The sequence below is a fragment of the Amphiprion ocellaris genome, chromosome 19 (genome assembly GCF_022539595.1).
Source record: "Amphiprion ocellaris isolate individual 3 ecotype Okinawa chromosome 19, ASM2253959v1, whole genome shotgun sequence".
Classification (NCBI taxonomy): Eukaryota; Metazoa; Chordata; class Actinopteri; family Pomacentridae; genus Amphiprion; species Amphiprion ocellaris.
In genome coordinates, this window is record NC_072784.1 from 6,183,967 (window position 1) to 6,204,630 (window position 20,664).

The 20,664-nt window shown below is 42.1% G+C and overlaps 1 protein-coding gene and 1 non-coding gene across 2 annotated transcripts in view; one reads left to right on the forward strand and one right to left on the reverse strand.

Annotated features, from left to right (window-relative positions):
• Positions 1–4,008: 4,008 nt before the first annotated feature.
• Positions 4,009–4,090, reverse strand: trnas-aga (transfer RNA serine (anticodon AGA)). Its single transcript has one exon. It is a non-coding gene; the product is annotated as a tRNA-Ser (tRNA).
• Positions 4,091–4,847: 757 nt separating this feature from the next.
• Positions 4,848–20,664, forward strand: part of LOC111567909 (nucleosome-remodeling factor subunit BPTF-like) — a 29,594-nt gene continuing 13,777 nt past the window's right edge. Inside the window, 13 exon segments of the mRNA XM_023269279.3 lie at positions 4,848–5,583; positions 6,729–7,551; positions 9,803–10,023; positions 12,303–12,473; positions 12,682–12,864; positions 15,001–15,222; positions 15,352–15,431; positions 15,650–16,002; positions 16,211–16,342; positions 16,597–16,726; positions 17,971–18,106; positions 18,212–18,487; positions 18,596–20,219. Of these exon segments, the coding sequence (XP_023125047.2) occupies positions 5,073–5,583; positions 6,729–7,551; positions 9,803–10,023; positions 12,303–12,473; positions 12,682–12,864; positions 15,001–15,222; positions 15,352–15,431; positions 15,650–16,002; positions 16,211–16,342; positions 16,597–16,726; positions 17,971–18,106; positions 18,212–18,487; positions 18,596–20,219 (4,862 nt within the window). The 5' untranslated portion in view covers positions 4,848–5,072.

Below are 20,664 nucleotides of genomic sequence, written 5' to 3' on the forward strand. Positions count from 1 at the left end.
CTTAAACTAAACCTGTGCTGAAATACTGCTTCTTTAAATTTTACATTTCAAACACACAACTTCAACACATTTTGATAGGTAAATATAAGCACATGTTAAGGTGCATATGAACATAAAAAATAAGTGCCGATTAGAAACACCATCTTTTGTTTTGGTCACATCTCAAAGTGCATTAAAAAGTAACTTGGTTAACAGTAACGTTTGAGAACTTGAGACATTTTTCTTCTTTTGAAATAACAAAAAACAGAGTTTGTCTCTGTCCATATTTGGTCTCATCTGAGACAGTCGCATCTTCAGTGCATATAATCAAAAAATAAACAGTAGGCACAGTGATAGTTACTATCCCTTTGAAACGAAATAAAGCTGACATCAAAGTGCATAATAAAGTGCGACTAAGTGAAATAACTGTCAAAACAAAATGTCTTTCTTAAATATTAAACTTATAATAAGTGAACAGAAAATAGTCACATAAATACATAAAACTACCTTTATTGTCTGCTACAGTACGCTGCTTTGTTGCACTTACCATGACATCTGTGGCGAGAACATCAACCCTGCGAATGTTTGACGTGTCAGACAGGGGTACCTGTTTCATAGCAGATGTCACACTCGTCTTAACTTTATCGTCCGTTAAAACTTCATCCACGACAGCCAACATGCAGTCCTTCACAGTTTCTGAGTCTGTGAACGGCCTCTTTTTCGTGGTCCTTTCCTGAGCTGTGCAAGTCCGCTTCATTGTAGTACAACTCCGGTTGTAAGATGCAATCAAACTTTGATGTCTCTCATGACATCCCTCGGGAAAGTTTGTCCGAAACGCGGCATGTTTTTCCAACGTGGTGTCTTCGGACATGATAATCTTTCAGCGCTGCAAAGCACTCGTTGCAGAGTAAACGCATTGGTTTGGCGTTTGGACTTGGTGGTAAATAAATAAATACTTGTCAGTCCACGCAGGATTACACCGACGGTTTTCCTCGCCGATTTGTCGTTTCAGGATAGAAAAAGACATGCTGCTATTTTCGCCTGTATAGAACTGCTAATGTTAACTTTTCCAACGCGTGTCCTCAACACAATGCATTGTGGGTTAGTTGCTTGGTTACGGGAAGTGTTGCATTCAATGTTTGCAATAATGTTAGAATTTTTGTAAGAACTTGTCAGTGTTACTGAAAGATGTTTTTCTGTTCTTCTCGGACCCAAGTCCCAATCACTCGGCAGTTGCTTTAGGGCCACTCGAGGGTTGCTTTCGGGCCGCATGTGGCCCGCGGGCCGCTAATTGAGGGCTGCATTGCAGGGTCATTCACAGGACTGATATGCGATAGCTAGCGAACTAGCATTAGCTTACCCTCACATGTCGTCTCGTTCATATCCTCTTGTCTTCGGCTTGATACTGCTGCATCGCCTCCCAAACTCTCCTGTGTGTCTCCTCAGTGTTTCGACTCGCCGCTCTCAGCTTTCTCCGACTCTCCTATTACTATGAATTTGACAGAAAGCCACAGACCGAGCAGCAGGTTTACCATCGCCTCCATGTACATTGTTGTGTTGCGTTTGTGTGGCACAGAAATGACGGTAAGCGACTTTCGGGCCGCCGCGCTATGACGACTCCACCCACGATGAGGTGGTACTCAATGTAATGGAAAAACAAATAAACCGAGGGGAGCCGAGTAGGTGCTAAAGGAAACTAATGGAAATTTGTCTTGCACCGCGCTGCATCATTTGGGCAAGAGGACCGAGTCTTTAGCGGTTGCCAATAAAGTTTTGTTTTATTGAGTATCCAAACCAACGTAGAGGTGAATAGCGCCACCCAGTGTATCGGAATGTGTGTTCACAAGCTCTGCGTCAATCCATTATCTGGAATCGATTTGCCTTGACTTGATGTGCAGGGTAACCAATCAGGTGTTAGGATCCGCCCACCGACTTTGACGGGCGAGGTTGACAGATAAAATAAATTCATGATCCACTGCAACACAAGGACTATGAAATAGTTAATTAAATAGTGAAATAATATATGTTTTTTACTTAAAATGAATTGGTATTTTAATGAATTAATGACATATTTAATAACACATTTATGTATTTAATTCCAATTTTAATTAAGTAATGACATATTTGATTTCAATTTTAATTAATGACATATTTAATTAATTATTTAATGATGTATTTATTTATTTAATTTTGGCACTTTTAGTCCATAATAAGGACGCCTGACGTTGATTAGCTGCGTAAATACCATTATATACAGTCTATGGTAAATACGTATGTGAATCGCATCATTGGCTGCAGCAGCCAGTCACCGGTCACTCACTGACTCACACTGAAAAATAGCACAGAATGAATTGTTACGTGTTTATTTTATTTACAATTTAGGTTGGATTTTTTTTGTGTGTGCACAGTGCAGATTTTCTGTGCGTGGAGACCGTGTCAGCAGTGCGCACGCGCGCAGCTTAGAGGGAACAGTGATTGAGAGGATCTTTTTTATTTTGTGAAGGTCATTCATCTGGTATAACTTGGGTCGACTTGTCCCCTTAGTGTGATGAGTCACTGTAAATCCAAGTGAGTAATCATCTTTATCCTGAAATTAAACACTTCTGTCCAGATGAAAGTGCTCTCTTTGATTAAAATGATGTGAATCGTACGCTATGGCCTTCAGTCAGCAGATCTCAACTAAATTAAATAGCTGTGGGAGATTTTGGACCGACATTTTGAGCAGACACCTAATATGAAAACAACTTTTTGAAGAATGGTGATTGTGCCGAGGTGCATCAAAGCTGTTCTGGTAGGTTTTTAAATCATTTATTCAATGGAAATATCAAAGACGGAAATGTTCTCCTGTGGACAGAAATGGTCTCAGAAGCTAGGATGACCCTTTTAGGCAGAGATAAGTTCTTGATTGTTCATCATATTTGACATCAGCTTGATGAACCTTTTTACTGCCCTTCCAGGCCAAATTCCTTTAGTTGCAGTTAATGATGTTTGAGGGTTTTCTTGTATCTACTTCCTCTTTCAAATCCTGGTTCTTTAACTGGGTTTTTCCTGTAATACTCCAGTTCGTCTATGTGAGCCGTTGACTGATGGATTTACTGTAGTTTAACTCTAATATCCTTTTTGGACAACTTCTCTTGGCTTCCCTCCCGTACAGGCCATATTGTGCAAAATCATTCTGATCTGAACACTTTGAAACCAGCAGCTAACAGTTATCCGCTGTGAAGAAATTTAGGAATCTTGGAGATATCTTTTGAAATCCACACCACTTTTTAGGTGACTTGACTTGTGGTGAAAAGATTTATTTAAAAAAAAAACTTGCAGATTTCTTTAATTATTTGCCAGACTCATAGATATACTCAACCAATTTTCTGAAGTGAAGGCCTAAGAGAGCTGATGACACCACAAACTTCAGTAGTCAGAAATTTACATAAGACAGGTTCCACTGCTGGCTCCATCTGGAGGTCCTAATCATTGGCACCTAACATGGAACATCTGAAATGTAAAGAGGCTCCTTATTTTTCAAAGTGACTGATCTGTTTTTATAAATTATGGAAATGAATGAATATTGATTTCAGCTAGGCTACTATTTGTTTGAGTATATGTTCTTCTTTGATTAAGAAGGGTGAGGGTGGCAACTCCAATCAAGAACTGCTGTTGCCATTGGGGGTAAGGGGGTTGCTTGACCTGCAATGTTTAGGTGGGTCGTACATGTCAAACATCCACATGAATGTCAGGACTCACGGTTTCCCAGCAGAACGTTGCGTTATGTTATTCGTTTCACCAATCAGAGTATAATGTTGTGGCTGATCATAAGTGCAACAGTTGGGGGCGCTGTTTCATTATTTTAACGCCTGACAGTGGGGTTTTCAGTAACCGAACGGAGCCTCAGTCACTACTTTGTCAACATGAACACAACACTTTGACCTCGATTATCATCGATTTCGAATTATGTTCAACTATCTGTGACATTTGTTGAAATAACTGAGGTCAAGGGAAGTGAATGAAAAAATAACATCAAAAAAAAAATTACGTTGTCGGCAGGATTCGAACCTGCGCGGGGAGACCCCAATGGATTTCTAGTCCATCGCCTTAACCACTCGGCCACGACAACCTATCATCAGTAGTAGTCTATACTCAATTCATACCTACATAAACAGCGTTAAATGTGAAGGGTTCTTAACATAAAATGTTCAATATGATGTAACTATATTATCATTACAGTGATGTACTGGCATCTCTGTAGGGAAGTGAAACTAGAATTCATCTAACTCCAGTCAGCATCTTAAAATGTGCAGAGAAGAATTAATATAGTCCGTTTAGCTCATTTCATTATCGTATTAAATGGATAGTTTAGTAATTTTTGGCAGTATTTGATTTAAGATTTAATCATTTTGTAACTGCTCTGCCTACATTCATATAAACACGCAAAACGGATGAGAGATTGAAATTGTTGCGATCTTAAGAATGTCGTACGCATTTTTTTTTTTTTTTTAACTTTTTCTACAAACACTATGACTGTCACCCACATGTCAGGAGCCAAATGGGCATCATATTGATAATTTTAACGTACAGTCTGTTTTGCGTGTATACAGCCTGTTAACACTGAATTACCTGCATGACTGTCGTGTTTGCTTCCACCTACATAAGACGCTGCTATGAGCCGCGAAGCTCCAACAACTACGTTTTCCGTTATTTGTTTATTCAACCTGAAACATCTTACTTCTGTGAGGGGAGTAAAGAAAGGCGAAGTGTGAGTGAAAACATGAGAGTAATTTGGAGTAATTGTCAGTTCGGTCATTGTTGCCACTGAGCTGGAAGCAGGGACACCACGTGACTGGCTCGGCGAGGGCCTGCTGTTTGTTCAGCCAGAGAGGCAGAGAAGAAGAAAAATGGCGGCTCTAGGCGAACCCGAACGGGACGCCGGGCTAACGTTTTGAGCTTTCTCACCCGAAAGGACCCAGGGGCTCCGCGGGGTGACCGCACGGTTTGAATCCTCGCTGCTTTGGCTTCGCGGCGGTATCGCTTTCGCTGGCGTCCGTGCAGGCTAAATAAACGCAAACATTGGGATTGTAAAATAATAGAATTCGCCTATCATGAGAGGGAAAAGGGGCAGGCCGCCCAAACCGCTACAAACCGAGGAGCCATCACCAGCTACGGGCCGGGGCTTGCGACCCAGGAGGAATCTGAAGCCCAGGTTGAGGGACAGCGGGGATGAGGACGCCGACAGCCCCACAAGGGAGCCCACCAAGTCGGCCAGAAAGAGGAAATGGGGCTCCGTAACGTCAACACGGGGCAGGGGACGAGGGAGAGGTGGCGGCGGCGGCAGAGGAGGCAGAGGTGGACGTGGAGGAAGGCGGACGGCTGCGTCCAAAACAGTGGTGTACGACGACCACGAGAGCGAGGACGATGACGATGCTGTCAGTTTGAGGTCGGAGGAGGACGAGTTTATTGAGGAGGAACCTCAGTCCGAGGAGGATGAGGCCCTCAAAGCAGACTCTGATTGCCTGGAAGATGATGTGCTGGACGAGGAGGAGGAGGAGGATGATGCCAGCTACTGTACTGAGAGTAGCTTTCGGAGTCAGAGCACACACGCTAGCACTCCGGGTAAATAAACATGATCAGGCCATGACTGCAGTGTCTCAACACACACTAAAGAGGCTGCAAAATGCATCTTAAAATGCTGCTGATGAGTGTTTTGGATGAGTACAGGAAGCAGTAAGGTTATTGTTCAAAATGGAGAATGCACACTGTATGAATACAGGCCGCAGTCCGCTCATTAATGCTGCTGCAGGTGGATTGAATCGGTCGCTGTGTCGACACTTTATTTGGTTGCCATCACAGTCTGTCATCAGATAATTCGCAGTTGTTTCTAGAATAACTGTGAGGGCCTCCAGCTCGAAATATCACAGCTGCCTTTAAAACCATAACGTAGTTGCTAGCGTGCTAACGTTAGCGACCGAAACTATCTCCATGCTGCCAACTGTGTAGAGTCTGTGCCAGTGAGATAACGCTAAAGTTATGTTTATCGCTCACTTCTGCATCATTATACTACTTTATAGAAGAAAAAGAGTGTGGTTTTTGGCTGAAGTTAATTAGGAGAACGATAAACGAGTTAGCTAACTTACTTAGCTTTGGCTAGCATGCCTGTCAATTCTGTCACTTTACCAGCTATTAGCGTAGATTTAAGTTATTTAATCATTTGTAAACACTTTAAAACAGCGACGGCTAATGTGTACACGATGTTTCTAAGCAATAGAGGCTATAATGGGAGGCCTGACTTGCATTAAGGTTAAAAGCCAGCTGCACAGCTTATGTTTTCCTTCATGCCGGGGGATGAGGCAGCCTCATTTAGCTAGTAATGACACTGGCCATGTGTTGAGCCGGCTCAGCCCAAGTAGCACACTTGGAAGTTTGCTACCAATTAAGTCTCGATTTCATAAGATATTCTTTTCACATTTGTAATATTGTATGTTAGTTTAGGTCTTTTTAAAAATTCTGATTCTGGCAAGTTCACTTTACATTTAAGTTTTAAAAATTTGCCACTTTGAAAACTTGTTATTATGTCATTAAAAAAAGCTGGCTGATAGTGATAACTTCAAATGTCACAGTATCTTAACACTGCCTGCTTGTCATAATGGGTTTAAAGTTTCAGTGTTTTTATACAGCTGTAAAAACAAATGTTATGTAGCAGAGAAATATCTGGCATACCCTTTGGATGATATAATTATGATTTACTTTGTGTCCAACAGGGAAGAAGAAATTTCGGGCTCCTCGACCTCGTACTCCCATTCTCGAGGACAAGGAGATTCCCCCTCTTGAGCTTCCTGAGACCTCTATGGATCTCCTGGTGCCTAACGAGGAGCTCCTCAATGCCACCTCCATCTACGAGGTGGTACGGAACTTCAGCCCGGTGCTGCGTCTCTCACCATTCCGCTTTGAGGACTTCTGTGCAGCACTGGTCGGCCAGGAGCAGTGCACTTTAATAGCAGAGACCCATATTTCCCTGTTGAAGGTCATCCTACGTGAGGAGGATTCTTCCAACACTACCTTTGGCCCCGCTGACCTCAAGGACAGCGTCAACTCCACTCTGTACTTTATTGATGGCATGACATGGCCTGAGGTGTTGCGGGCGTACTGTGAGAGTGACCGGGAGTACCATCATGTTCTGCCATACCAGGAGGTGGATGAGTATCCCTACGGTCCCCTTGAAGGCAAGATCAAGGTGCTGCAGTTCTTAGTGGACCAGTTTCTCACCACCAACATCGCCCGTGAGGAGCTCATGTCTGACGGCAGTATGCAGTATGACGACCACTGCCGTGTGTGCCACCGCCTGGGGGATCTGCTGTGCTGCGAGACCTGCTCAGCTGTCTACCACCTGGAGTGTGTGAAGCCACCACTTGAGGAGGTTCCAGAGGACGAGTGGCAGTGCGAGATTTGTGTGGCACACAAGGTGCCCGGTGTCACAGACTCTGTGACTGAGGCCCAGAAAAACAGGCCCTACATCCGCCAGGAGCCCATTGGATATGACCGGCACCAGAGGAAATACTGGTTCCTTAACAGAAGGATTATTGTGTAAGTTGGGATGCTCACAGCCTCATGTTGCACGAGAATTACCTTTAGTTTGGTGCCAACCTCCTTTTTTTTCTTTTCAAAATATTACACCAAATGTGCTTTAAACTTAGAAATCATAAATGAAAACAAATGGCAGCAATAAGCATATTAGTATTTTCATTTATCCAGGTAAAAATGCATCACAGAAGTCATTTCCAAGTGTGATTGTGCCAAATAATAGCTAAGACTGGCAGACAGTGCAAGTCAGCACATCGCAACACATATCAAGTGTGTGTCATTGAATACACAGAGAAAAAAATCTGTAATTTAATCAAGCATGATTACATGTTCTAGTTCACCACTGACCTTTTTACAGAGTGCATATATCTAGAACTGCACAATAAGTCACTATATCAACTGCCAGTGGAGTCACGTTGTGTTAGTTCACATAGTTATGTTATCAAATGTTTTCAAGCAAATTGTCATCAAAATGAATATAATTGATTATTAAGGTGCATGCTTAACACCTGGGAAGATTTTTTTTAAATTTATTACACAACATTGGAACACACTTTAATGCTCTTAACATCAGATTGATTAATTAACTTGTACTTCTGCATACATTTGCAATATTGAGCAAGTATTGTCTGTTATGCAAGGCTTGCAAATGTGAAAAATAGCTATAGGCGTTCTGCCTCAGAGATGAGATTTGTCATATTGCAGATTTGTGCTCTAGTGTTACCATAACCTTTTGTTTTAACATCAGTTGATTGTAGACTTTAGTTGGGCACGTGTGCACTTCTGAATGTATAGTAATACTTCACTTATGGATCTGGGATGACATTTCTGCCATTCAGGGTTTATATGGGGGTCATATAATAAAAGCATTAACAGAGTTTAACAGGTCAAAGATAAGCACAGGTCATAGTATATTTGTGTAGTTGTATAGAGCCGATATTGAATGTCCTTTAACTGCCTTTTAGTGAGAAAATGTGTTGAAATGGGGAATTGAGTGATGATCAGTTTCAATGTGATATCTACATCCAGCTATTTCACAATCATTCTTGTTAATATAGTCATATAGAGTTGTCATGTCACCAGGCTCAACAGGGAGCTTCTAGTTAAACAAATTCAATTAGAACTGCTGGTGTAAACTCAGCTTGCAGTATGAATCATACATTTAATACTAATTATATGCATCAGTGCACTGTGAGACATTGTGAGCTTAAGCTTTCATGTAATACATGTCACTGGTGAAGAAGCAGTGAAAGTGTCCCAGCTTGTGTAGTTACTTGTGACCTGTGTCATCATTCACTGAGCCTTATGAAACAACATAATCTGTTGTAACACCAAATGTACATTTACCCTAAACAGGCAAGCCTCAGCATTGGTCGAATGAATAAACATATGCAAACATAAATGCAGCAAGAGGAACATAGTTTACTGAAAAGATGGTCTCGCATTACCAGACTTGTATTTACACTGTCTGTTTTTCCATTCTAAAATGTGAAACAGCTGGAGAGTGAAAGTGAAAGTTGCTGAAAAAATCAGTTGGTGCGCAAAATGCAACAAGCTTCCATGATTTCAGTCATTTGTTTGTCTCAATATTATAGAAGAGATCTGCAAGCAAGGCCTTTTACATTTATTGGCAGTTATGCTTTTCTAGAATGCATCCACATCCACTATTATGTTGTGTTTAAGCATAACCTTTACGAACAAAACATGGAGTTCAGCTTACTGGCACACAGTGTCTGCCAGAGCCTTTTAATCTTCTTGACTTGGGGGAAAAAAGGAACTCGGTACCTGAGCTGAACTGTCTTGCACCCAGAGAATAGTAATGAGTAGATGAGCAGTCCACTTTAGTCACAGATACACCTGTCCTTGAGAGCTTTATCTCAAACCAGACAAACTTTATTCCCTCACAAATGGCTTGTATCTGTATGCGTGTGTCAGCTTCCTTCACCAACTGAATTTTAATCTTCAAACTTACTTGTAAAGACTTTTCCCTATCCTGCACAGGCATCTCAGCAGAGGTAATTGAATCAAACCTAAAGATTAGTTGATGATATTCCTATACCAAAAGTTAGAACTCACAAAAATCTATAATTTCATATTATAAATGAATAAGTTGGTAAATAAGCGAGTGCCATGAGGTAAACATGTTTATATTTTTCATTAACTTACATTGTAAGGGTAGCCTGCAGTGAGCTAATAGAAAAAGTAATGTGTTGCAGTCTGATTTTTAACCATCTATCCTGTTGTTGCTCACCAGCGAGGAAGATGGGGAGCATGAGAAGAAGAAGATCTGGTACTACAGCACCAAGGCACAGCTGGAAGAGCTCATGGAGTGCCTGGATAAGGAGTATTGGGAGATGGACCTGTACGCCACGCTGGACGAGATGAAGGAGGAGGTGCAAGCTCACATGGACATCACAGAGGACCTCACCAACAAAGCCCGTGGAAACAATAAAGCCTACCTCACTGCTGTCAACGGTACAGATTTTGTCTATATTATCCTCTTACCTCAAAGTAGAGAACATTTTCTAACCGTGGTGTTGTGGTTAAGAGGAATTGTGAGTCGGTTGTACTGATGTTCATGTGAGCAGCTTTTGAAGGTGACACGGGGGAGTCATTGATTTGACAGTTAATGATCGGCGCACGTGCGACTCTGGCTGTGAAGTTCATGTTTGCATCTCCGCGTGTGTTTGTGTCCTGCAGGGTTACATTCTGAACTGGTCCATCTAAGCTTCAGATAGCACCACTCTTCCCCTTAGGCAGCATTGCTTTGCATAGATGACAGCTGGGTGCTGCCTTTTCTTCCTTCCTCTCTCACACAACAAGCAACTGTTTTCCCCTCTGTCTTCCTCCGAGGAGTCAGAGTGGTTAGAACGCTTTTGATTACTTAGCCAGCAGTTTCCGTTTCTGTTTGACAGGCTGCCATATCTGTCTGTTTTTGTAACACTTTCCCTGTGTGTGTGTGTGTGTGTATCTGTGTGTGTGTGTCACTAAAACTGCCTGATTCCAGTTCTCGCAAAGACAGCGAGGTACAGCGTTTTATTGGGGATGTGCCTCTGGCGTTTTGTCAAAGACTAGCCGTTTGAATACGTATTCTGTAGCCTGAAATGGAAGAAAATATGTTTCTGTGAAACTGCTGCTGCTGCACCTTGCTTTTCTTAGTTCGAACTAAGAGGCCACGATTGTTTCTGTCCCAGTGAAAATTATATTTGTGAAACACGATTCTTTGGAGATTTTGGAAAATCCTCTTTTGGATGTGGGTCTATTTGGAGTAACTTCATTTTGACGGGTTAACAGTAGCAGTTTATACTGAACATGATTACAAGAATGCTGGTGGACCTGTTGTGGTGAACTTTCCTCGTCACAATACTTGTCTTACATATTTTCCATAGAACTAATGCAGTTTAGTCATTTTTTAAAAGAAAATTCATCAAGTTTAAGCTTCTTTAATGCAACGAGTTCTTTTTTGTGATTTCTTTGTTGTAGTCTGATGGTTGTAGTAGAGAATCTGAAGATGTCTCCTTTGACTGGTAAATTAAAACAGGTATATTTCACTTTATGCTATTGTAGAGACAGGAGGACTTATTTAGAAAATTGGCAAAACAGATGAATCAGTTATAGAAATAACTGTTACCTTAGTTGCAATCTTATTAATTGAAATTGGATCAAGTGATCTTCGTTCTCAGCACTGTAACATCCAGCTGTAAGTAGTACAGTACCGTACCCTTCATCCACTGTTAATCACTTGTTCTTCATCTTCTACAAAAAATGTCAAATTTTATTTCAACCTACACTGTACAACTTTAGTCTCCATCATATAGCAACAAGAGTAATAATACAAATGCAGCAAGCTTAGGCTGTATGCTTATCCGTCAGTTGCTCTTTTTCTAGTAGTCCTAGTTGTTGCAGCCTCCTCTCCCTGTCACTATGGTTTCACCACTGGCAAACCCATCAATATGAGCTGACGTAAAGCGCCAGGTTTCAAACGCCGGCTTATTGCGAAATACAAAAAGATGTATTTATTTGTTTTGTTTGGCTTTAATGTAACAGATGTTCATTTATATGTAAAAGCTTCGCCTTCGGGCTCTAGTATTTTTTTGGAATCTTGACAGCAGCCTTAATTTTTGCATTAATTCAGTGGAATCAGAAAATAAACAGCCTGTAAACAAGGTTTCACTGCATGTAAAAGTATCTGCAAATGTCCCTTTGGTTCTTCTTAAGTGGTTCTTACTCTGCAAAACCACTAATGACATGTTGTCTGCTCATGACAAGAGGCACTGAAGCGCAAATTTGTTTACTGTATTCCTCATTCCCTAATGTGTACCACAGTCAGTGGCTGTCAATCAAGCATAGACACTGAGGTGCCCTACCCGACAACAGAGACAACATTACTCTAAAATCTTTTGTTTCCTTTTAACAACACAAAATTAACAGCAATGGATTTAAAAAATCACCATTCTAGACTACAAAAAGGATGACTACATGGGATTACAGCCCTTTTTTTTAACCTTGATAGCCAATGAACTAGGTCCTTTATTTATGCAACATATTTATAACCTAACACTGCCCTCCTCATGTTGTTTTTCATTCACTTGTTGGCAGCTTAAGTGTACATTTGTGATCTCTGGTTAATTTTGAAGTTGTCTCCCCACTTCCCATTTGCTTTTATGTTATCCTTAAATATCAAGTCTTTCAAGCTGTCGCACAGATATGATTGTTGCTCATATTTCAAATTCAATGCCTTCTTTTGTCTGTAGATGTGATCATGGAGCGTCTGAAGGTGAAGCGGGAAGCAAAGATGCGAACAGAGGAGGCAAAGCAGGAAGCAGAAAGTGTAAATACAGCTGAGAACACTGCAGAGTTCCCATCGAAGCTCAACAATGGAGAATATAAAGATGCTGAGGCATCGGAAGATGCTAGTTCACAAGGTAAAAATGTCCTGGTTTAAAAGTTGATATACAATGTTTAGTTTACCACCCGGCTGTAGCTCGCTGTCTAATGCCTTTAAACACAGGAGCCAGTGCTAGTAGTAACAGCAGGTGCAATTTTCCCACATGTGGAAACTGAGCTTCTTCTAGTGAAACTGTTCTGACTCAGCTGGTGCTGTTCGCCCTGTGTATGTATGTCATACCACAGCAGCTACCGTTGCCCCTGCTGCAGAAGACAGCTGCGTGTCAGATCCTAACCCCAGCTCTGCCACCCAGGACACAACTGCGCCTAAAACAGAATCCCTTGAATCAAACAAGGAAACCCAGCCTGCTCATTCTGGGAACCAGGAGAGCTGTGAGACCCCTCCGGTGGCAAAGCAGGAACGGACAGGTACTCAGAGTCCAGGATTGACTCATGTTTGATCCGCAGTCCAGCTGTCATCATCCACTTCATGCCTCGCTGCTGGGCTGTGCATCCATCTTCATCTGTCTGCTTGTCACGGCCTTTTTGCCCCCAGTCATTTGCTTTGTTGGCTGTAAGCAGGCGACTACACTGATGTGTTTTATATTTGCATACAGGAGTCCAGACTGTAGCTATTTCTTTGGCCTGTGCAAGTCTCAATTTGACATGGTTGCATGCGTAGCTTTTGTGCCGGCTGTTGTGCCTGAAAGTAGTAATTTTCTTCTTCTATGGATCAGTTGGTCTCTCCCTGATGAACACGAGAAACGGCCTATTCAGCTATTGCCATGTTCCAGGGATGAAGTGGTCTATAGCTGACTACAGGGGGTCCTCGGTTAATGACGTCATTGACCCACAGCGTTTCGTCACAACTGGTTACATGGAACTAGTCGGTGAGCGGAGCAGACGAATACGTCATCACATGGCGCTATGAAACGACTTGTTTACATTCTCCAGTTGTACGCCACCTTTGATTGTGCTACATTTGCTAACTTTTTGTCCTTCATTATGACTCCCAACTGTAAGTCAGGCTCTTCTGATGGCAGTGCTTTGAAGAAAAGGAAAGCCACTTCCACGGAAATTAGATATAATAAAACGCTCGGAGCAGGGCAAAACACAGACGAACATCAATCAAGTTGTAAAAACAGTGCAACATAGTGTAGCGACCCTCTGTGATGAATGAGTGAGACTTTATCTGGTTCTCTGGTCGTTTATTGAACTTTCACACAGGATAATCAGAGGTGAGCTAACTAAACATGGCACGTTCACTGACATTAGGTAAATCTTGAACTGAACAATAAACATTGAAACATCAACAACAATATCAGTCTGTTACAATATCCTGTTATCTTCTTGTAAAATGACTCATACATGCATCATATGTTGCTATGCTAGTCACAAACACTGCGTTTTTGGTCTCTTTTTGCTTTTCTTCAGCTTCGTGTTTATTGTGTTGGCTGGCTGCTGGTCAGTGGAACATATGTGTGTCTGACTGTGCTGTGATACACGTTCCCTAACAGATAATTCCTCTATGAATTCTATCAGCCTCCCTGCATGGCTTGCACTGTGAAAAGAGACATTGTGGCTGTCTGTGCTTGTACCTGGACATAAATAACATTTCACTGAAAGCACTCTGCTGTGGCCTTTGAACACTCCTCCTTTCTTTAAGTAGCTCAAACATTCAAGCACTTTCGTAACACTGGAGGGACGGTAATTACCCTCATCCTTCCCTGTCAGAGTGTTTCTTCATTATCTTCAGTAAACATCTCATTAAATAGTAAGTGGATATTTTCTCCTTTCATGTAATTGATGCACTGAGACCTTAAGCTATTGCAGGGCATTCTCTGCTATACATTTTGCCCTGCTCTTAACTAAAGCTGCTGCAGCAGTTCAGCAGTGGTAGCAGAATCTTCTGTTTATTTCTGGTGCATTCATTTCTTGTCCTGTGTTTTATATTGTCTCCTGTGCTCACGGTCTTGAAAAGCACGTTTTTGGCACCGTGCTTGACGGCGTCCCTGGCAGCAACCACCACGCCACGTCTGTCACAAGAAGCTCCTTATTCTCATTCCAATTTTTGGCGTTTGGGTGGGTTCCTGTTGCTCAGACAAAAGACTCTCTGCCTGGAAGCCCCACCTGCTGCCTCACTGACAAAGAGCTGCATATACATGCAAGACTCTCTCCCGATACAATTCAAAGGCAGAGCTGGTGTTTTCATTTGGCTTTGTAGCAGGTGTACAGCTTGTTTTTGATGGGGGTAGGTGTTCCTCTCCAAGATGGGTTTGGTTTTATCGGCCCAACTAGACTGCTAAAGAACCATTATCATAACTTTTAATAACACTTTGATGATCACATGCTAATGCCAAGATTTTACACCTTCTGACATAAAAGATAAGCAATACTAAGAATTTTGTAATACAAGTTAGTGTTTGGTTGTCTTTTTTTTTTTTTCAAACTTTTCTTTTAGAACTCATTTCTTGTACAGTCGGCTTTTAGTGTCACTCCTACTCCCTCTTGTACTTGTTTTACTGTTACTATTTCTTCTACTCAGTCTTTCTGACCATTTTCTAGATGAAGACGGGAAAACAGAGTCTGGCAGTGAAGCCGCACACCCTGATGACTCACAGGCAGCAACCCAAGATCAACAACTGCAGCAGCAGCAGCAGTCCTCTCAGCCAGAGTCGAGTGGTGGCAGCAGTCAGGTTCCTGGATCTGGAAGCCTCAAGAAACCAGAACCCCCCGACCTGGCTGATAGGTCCTCCCAGTCCTCTTTTACCAGCCAGGATGGGGCAGGTAATCATTACTTGGGCTTGTTAGCTCTCATCAACTAAAGCATTGACTTTGGAGTCAGTTCAGTTGTCTTTAATTGTCTTTGGTATACTATCAGTACACCAACAGTGTCTTTTTCTTTCTGAATTACAGACGAGTATAACGAAAGGCTCAAGAGTGAGAAAGCTGCAGGACGGGAATCAAATAACCAAATGCCCAAAGGCAGCACAGAGGTATGGTTTTACTTTTGTTTGAAGTATGTTAAAATTTAAAGTAAAGTGATGACTACATCGTGTCCATGGCACCTAGTATCTTGTATTTATTTATGTAAAATTCTCTGTCATTTTGTAGAAACATCCACCATGCTTGCCTTTGTAATTGTATTGTAGCAGCATAGCCGTCAATTAGGTCTGTATTGAAGTCACAGTTTTTGTCCTCTCTCATTTTTCAGTCGTCTCCTGTCTGCTCCGATGGTGAATCTTCACGTCTCAGCTTCTTCAAAAGGGACCTGGCAGTGAACTTGAACAACTTGTTCAAACTGGGTCAGGAGGGCAAATACAGGGTGTACCATAACCAGTACAGCACCAACGTCCTGGCACTAAACAAACATCAGCACCGAGAGGACCACGACAAGAGACGCCACCTTTCCCACAAGTTCAGCCTGACCACCGCGTCCGAGTTCAAATGGAACGGCTCGATCTACGGTTCACGAAGTTTGACCGTCTCCACCCTGCGTCTTACGATCATCCAGCTGGAGACAAATATCCCTGGGCCATTTATGCATCCCAACTGGGCATCACACAGGTACACCTCAGAGAAATCAGGGAAATTGTGGGTTGTTGGACTTGTAGATCTTGCACTTAACCCAAAAAGTGAAATATAATGTGTTAGTCTGTTAGCTTTGGATAGAGACAAACTAACTGTTATAGTGAATGTCAAGCTATTCCTTCAGAGCTACAACATACATGGGAGAAATAATGCAGTTCACACAATTTGTCTTTGTTTTTTGTAGGACCAATTGGAACAAAGCAGTGCAGATGTGCAGCAAGGCCAGGGAATTTGCCTTGGCCTTGGCTATACTGGAGTGTGCCATCAAACCAGTGGTTACGCTGCCTGTATGGAAAGATTCTCTTGGACACACGAGGTAAAGTAAGAACAAAACTGGCAGCAGCTGTGTCACTGTCAAACAGCTACATGTGTGTTTTCTACACAAACAGTATCGTATAGCACACTTACATTGTATCTTGCTCTCTGGAAGATTAAACAGGAACCAGTTACTCTCTATTACTACTTCTGATTTCCTTCAACTGTTTGAAATACAAAAGCAGCAGATATTTTTTGCAGTACTCTCCATGGGATTTACATCTTGGCTGAATGCTGTATATTTTCTTGCCTCAGGCTACATCGCATGACCTCCATGGAGCGTGAAGAGAAAGAGAAGGTGAAAAAGCGAGAGAAAAAACTGGAAGATGAAGAGACACTGCAGCAGGCCACTTGGGTGAAGTACACCATCCCTATCAAACACCAGGTAAAACTTCAATGTCCTTCATCTGTAATTCAGCTCTGCACGTTGCCAGGGAGATTTTATGCCATACATACTGATCTAGACCAGTAGTTCCCACATTTTCTTCAGCCTTTCTCAGATGTACTCCCACAGCTCTTTCGAATAAGCGCAAATATTCCCTTCATCAACATCACCTGTAATTGTTGCATTTCATGTTACTTTAATGTTACACAGTTTCATTTTACATGCTAAACACCATAAAGCTGGACATTGTTCATCGGGATGCACTGGGCTGACACTGACTCAAATAGCCGATGTCTGTGACAGTGGGGCCAATTCATTCATTCATAAGCAACCATTAAAAGGTCTTAGAAAAGAGGGCTTCTGCCATCTGATAGAAAACCTGGAACCAGGGCACAGATTACCATCACCTATACATTATTCTGGGACTGTTTTCTCTTACCGAACTCTACAAGAAAGTGTCAACAATTATCAGAAAATTTAAAAGATGTAGTTTGGTAGTACTCATACCCTGGATAGACCTGAATTGTGAGCCTCACAGTGCAATCAAAACATCTCCTGCAAGTGCACAATTATTATTTTGATAGTAAATAATTCAGTGAATTTATAAATTCATATTTATTTGTTATGCTTTAGTTTGCAAAGTAGGAAAGTGAATTGTAAGTTTAGCGTGATGTTGCCTTACAGTCTTTTCTACACAGAGGAATACAACTTCATAATTTAACACTGGTGTCAGATTGATACTCGTAGCAGTCGACTTAAAGTTGTGGTATCAAAATTGGTATTAGGACTGAAAAAGTTGTATTGTTAGAGTAGGGTTTCATTCCACAGTCAGCTGTTAGTGACTAGGCTGTGTTAGTCATTACTTTAAACTAACTTTTTAACCATAAACCAAGGAATTTTAGTTAAGTGGTTGTACTTTTTTTTTTCTTGTACTCTCAGTTGCATTCTGTGATAGAAATAACAATTTTATTATTTAAAACCGGTTGAGTTATTGCACAATCTCTTCATTTACCTCCTGGTTGATATCAAAGAGTCTCAGTAGTCTGGTAATGTAGTGCATTGAAGAAGCTGTGTAGCGGTACACTGCTGATATTGTCATAGAGCCTGTACACGGTGTGAAATTGATCTAAATGTTGTTACAGAACTTTACTGTGTCTTTGAGGTTGCTTTACAGTTGATGTTGTTTCTCAGTTTGTCTATAAATGTTCTCTGAAATGACTGTGGTTCTTCATCATTAACTCCAGGTGTGGAAGCAGAAGGGGGAGGAGTACAGGGTGACGGGTTATGGTGGTTGGAGTTGGGTCAGTAAGACCCGTGTGCCACGTTTTGTTCCGAAGCTACCAGGGAACACAAACGCAAACTACCGCAAAGAACTGGAGGGTAAGACCTGAACTAATTTCCCAATGGTGCTTCTTTTATTTTTGTTGCTATATTCTTCTGCTGCTGACACTTTGGGTTCATAATGATTTTTTGTTGTCTTCGTAGCAGCTAAATTGAAAAAGGAAAATGTAGCAGTTTACACAAATAAGAAGAAAAAGTTGATGGAAGCTGATAAGCAGACTCTTCAAAACACAGCAGATGAGGAAAAGAAACAGACATCAAACACTTTCTTAGAGGAGGACAGCAAACCTCAGACCTCAGGAGAACATGAAAAACCTGCAGAAGAAGGGCAGCAGGCAAAAAATGCAGAAGAGAAGAGAGAAGAGGAAAAAATGGAGGTGGACTCCTCCCTCGAAACTGCTGCTTCAACTGATAGCAAAGGTAAATGTTTGAAATTCAATGACCTCTCCTTTATCTGTGTATTTTCCTTGATGCTATTTGTGAACAACTATTTCCATCATCCACTGACCTCTGTGATTCTTGTCACAGATAAAGTGGAAAACACGGACCCGTCCTCGCCCGCTGTGCAACCTGCAGAGGAAGAATCAGCCCAGATATCTGAACAACCCAAAAAGGAAGAGAGTGCAGCATCAAAAATCTTTTATGATGTTGTGAATGTCAGCGAGGGCTTTCAGCTGCGAACAGCTTATAAGAAGAAGGTAAAGCCGTCCAAACTGGATGGGCTCTTGGAGCGACGGGTAAAACAGTTCACTTTGGAGGAGAAGCAGAGGCTAGAACGGATGAGACAGGCATCCCTTTTGTCCAAAATGGTTGCTACAAAGCCTGCTTCTGGGGTTAAGATTGAAGGATCCACATCAAACAAACAGCAGCCTGCTGTGAACCCATGTGTTAAAGTAGAGGAGAAGGAGGAGAGCTTACAAGTGAAAGACCATGTTGTTAAAAAGCTTGACTTTGAGCAGGAACACACAGGGGCAAACAGGGACAGCCTAGATGTCAAATCAGACATCACACTGCCCTGCCACAGTAAACAGACAGAGGTAAATGCTGTGCATGGCAACGGTGGGGAGGTCGGTGCCCATAAAGAAGTGAACGGAGAACCTTTAGCAAGCACTGAACTCAACAGCAAAAACAATTGCATTTCAGAGACAATTGAAAACGATGAAAAAACACAAAAGCCAGAAGTGGCTCGAGTGGGAGAGAATGCTAAAAAACGTTCATATGAAGAAATGGTGCAAAGCAGTGGACAGAGCAACACAGAGAGCATGGACATAACCGAAAGCAAGAGCAGTACATTGCAGGTGAATGGAAAATCCCTGGTCACCGCCCCGACAGACCAAATCATCAACTCTGACACGGCCAATCAAGTTCTAAGTGACATCAAAGACCCTCAGAAAGAACCTGTCAAGACTCTGATGAACGGAAACGTGTCACAGAATGATGTGTCCAACACATGTCACTCACCTCCCCTGAAAGTTCCAAAATTAGAGAACCATTTTGGAGGGATAGGAGGCACTCTCAGTAAGAGTGAGGATGTGGCCATGGATGGTGAGGGGCCAATGCTTGCTAAGCTTCAATCCTCAAACTCGTCTTGCCAGAATAGTAATAGTACAGACAATTGCGCTAATAGTGAAGGTCTAAAGACTTCCATCACCTCTAATATCACCACGACAGAGTCTCAAAATGCCCTCACATCTGACTCCTCCGGCACCGGTGGGAAGCCTGATGTGACATCTCAAGCAGTAAGTAGTGCAGCTTCCTCCGTCAACCCTTCTGCCACCACCCAGCCCAGCTCTGGAGCGGTCGTAGCCCCGAAGAGTAAAGTTCCGATTACCGACACCAAAATGGCTGCGTCTGGTTCCACGTCAAACAGCTCCATGACAATTAGTAAAGAGTATACCACCAGAGACCGAGTCAGCCTTCTAAGATTCTCTAAATCCAAGAAGACGCGTTCAGGCACCGCCTTGCCATCCTACCGCAAATTTGTTACCAAGAGCAGCAAGAAGAGCATCTTTGTCCTGCCCAACGATGACCTGAAGAGGATGGCGAGGAAGGCAGGCATCAGAGAAGTGCCTATCTTCAACTACAACGCCAAGCCTGCCCTGGATATATGGCCGTACCCCTCGCCTCGGCCCACCTTTGGGATCACATGGAGGTCTGTAACACATTTAGACACCGACTAAACTAATCTTGAACCTGCCATTTGTTTTATGGAGGTAAAAGCCTTTATTATAACTGATAGGCCAGCTTAAATAAGGACACTCATGAATGGGTTGAGGTGTTTTTGTTTACTGGTTGTTTTTTTGTTTTTTGTGCATGTTGTCTCTACATGGCAATAATAATAATATTTGTTTTCACTCATGAGCACAAGTAGTAAATGCAGTAAATTAGTGTGTATGTAGACATACTTGCAGATGGCTGCACTATGAATCAAGCAAGGCTTTCTTTGTGTAAGTTCGCTTGACAAAAACTAAACCCTCAAGCAGAGATAACGGGTATCACGAAGGTTGTTATCAGCTTTCTTTGTAAACTCGGACTTTCTGTTTCTGTGCACGCTCACATGAAAGGAGGCGTTTAATGCGACTCCTCTTTGCATAACA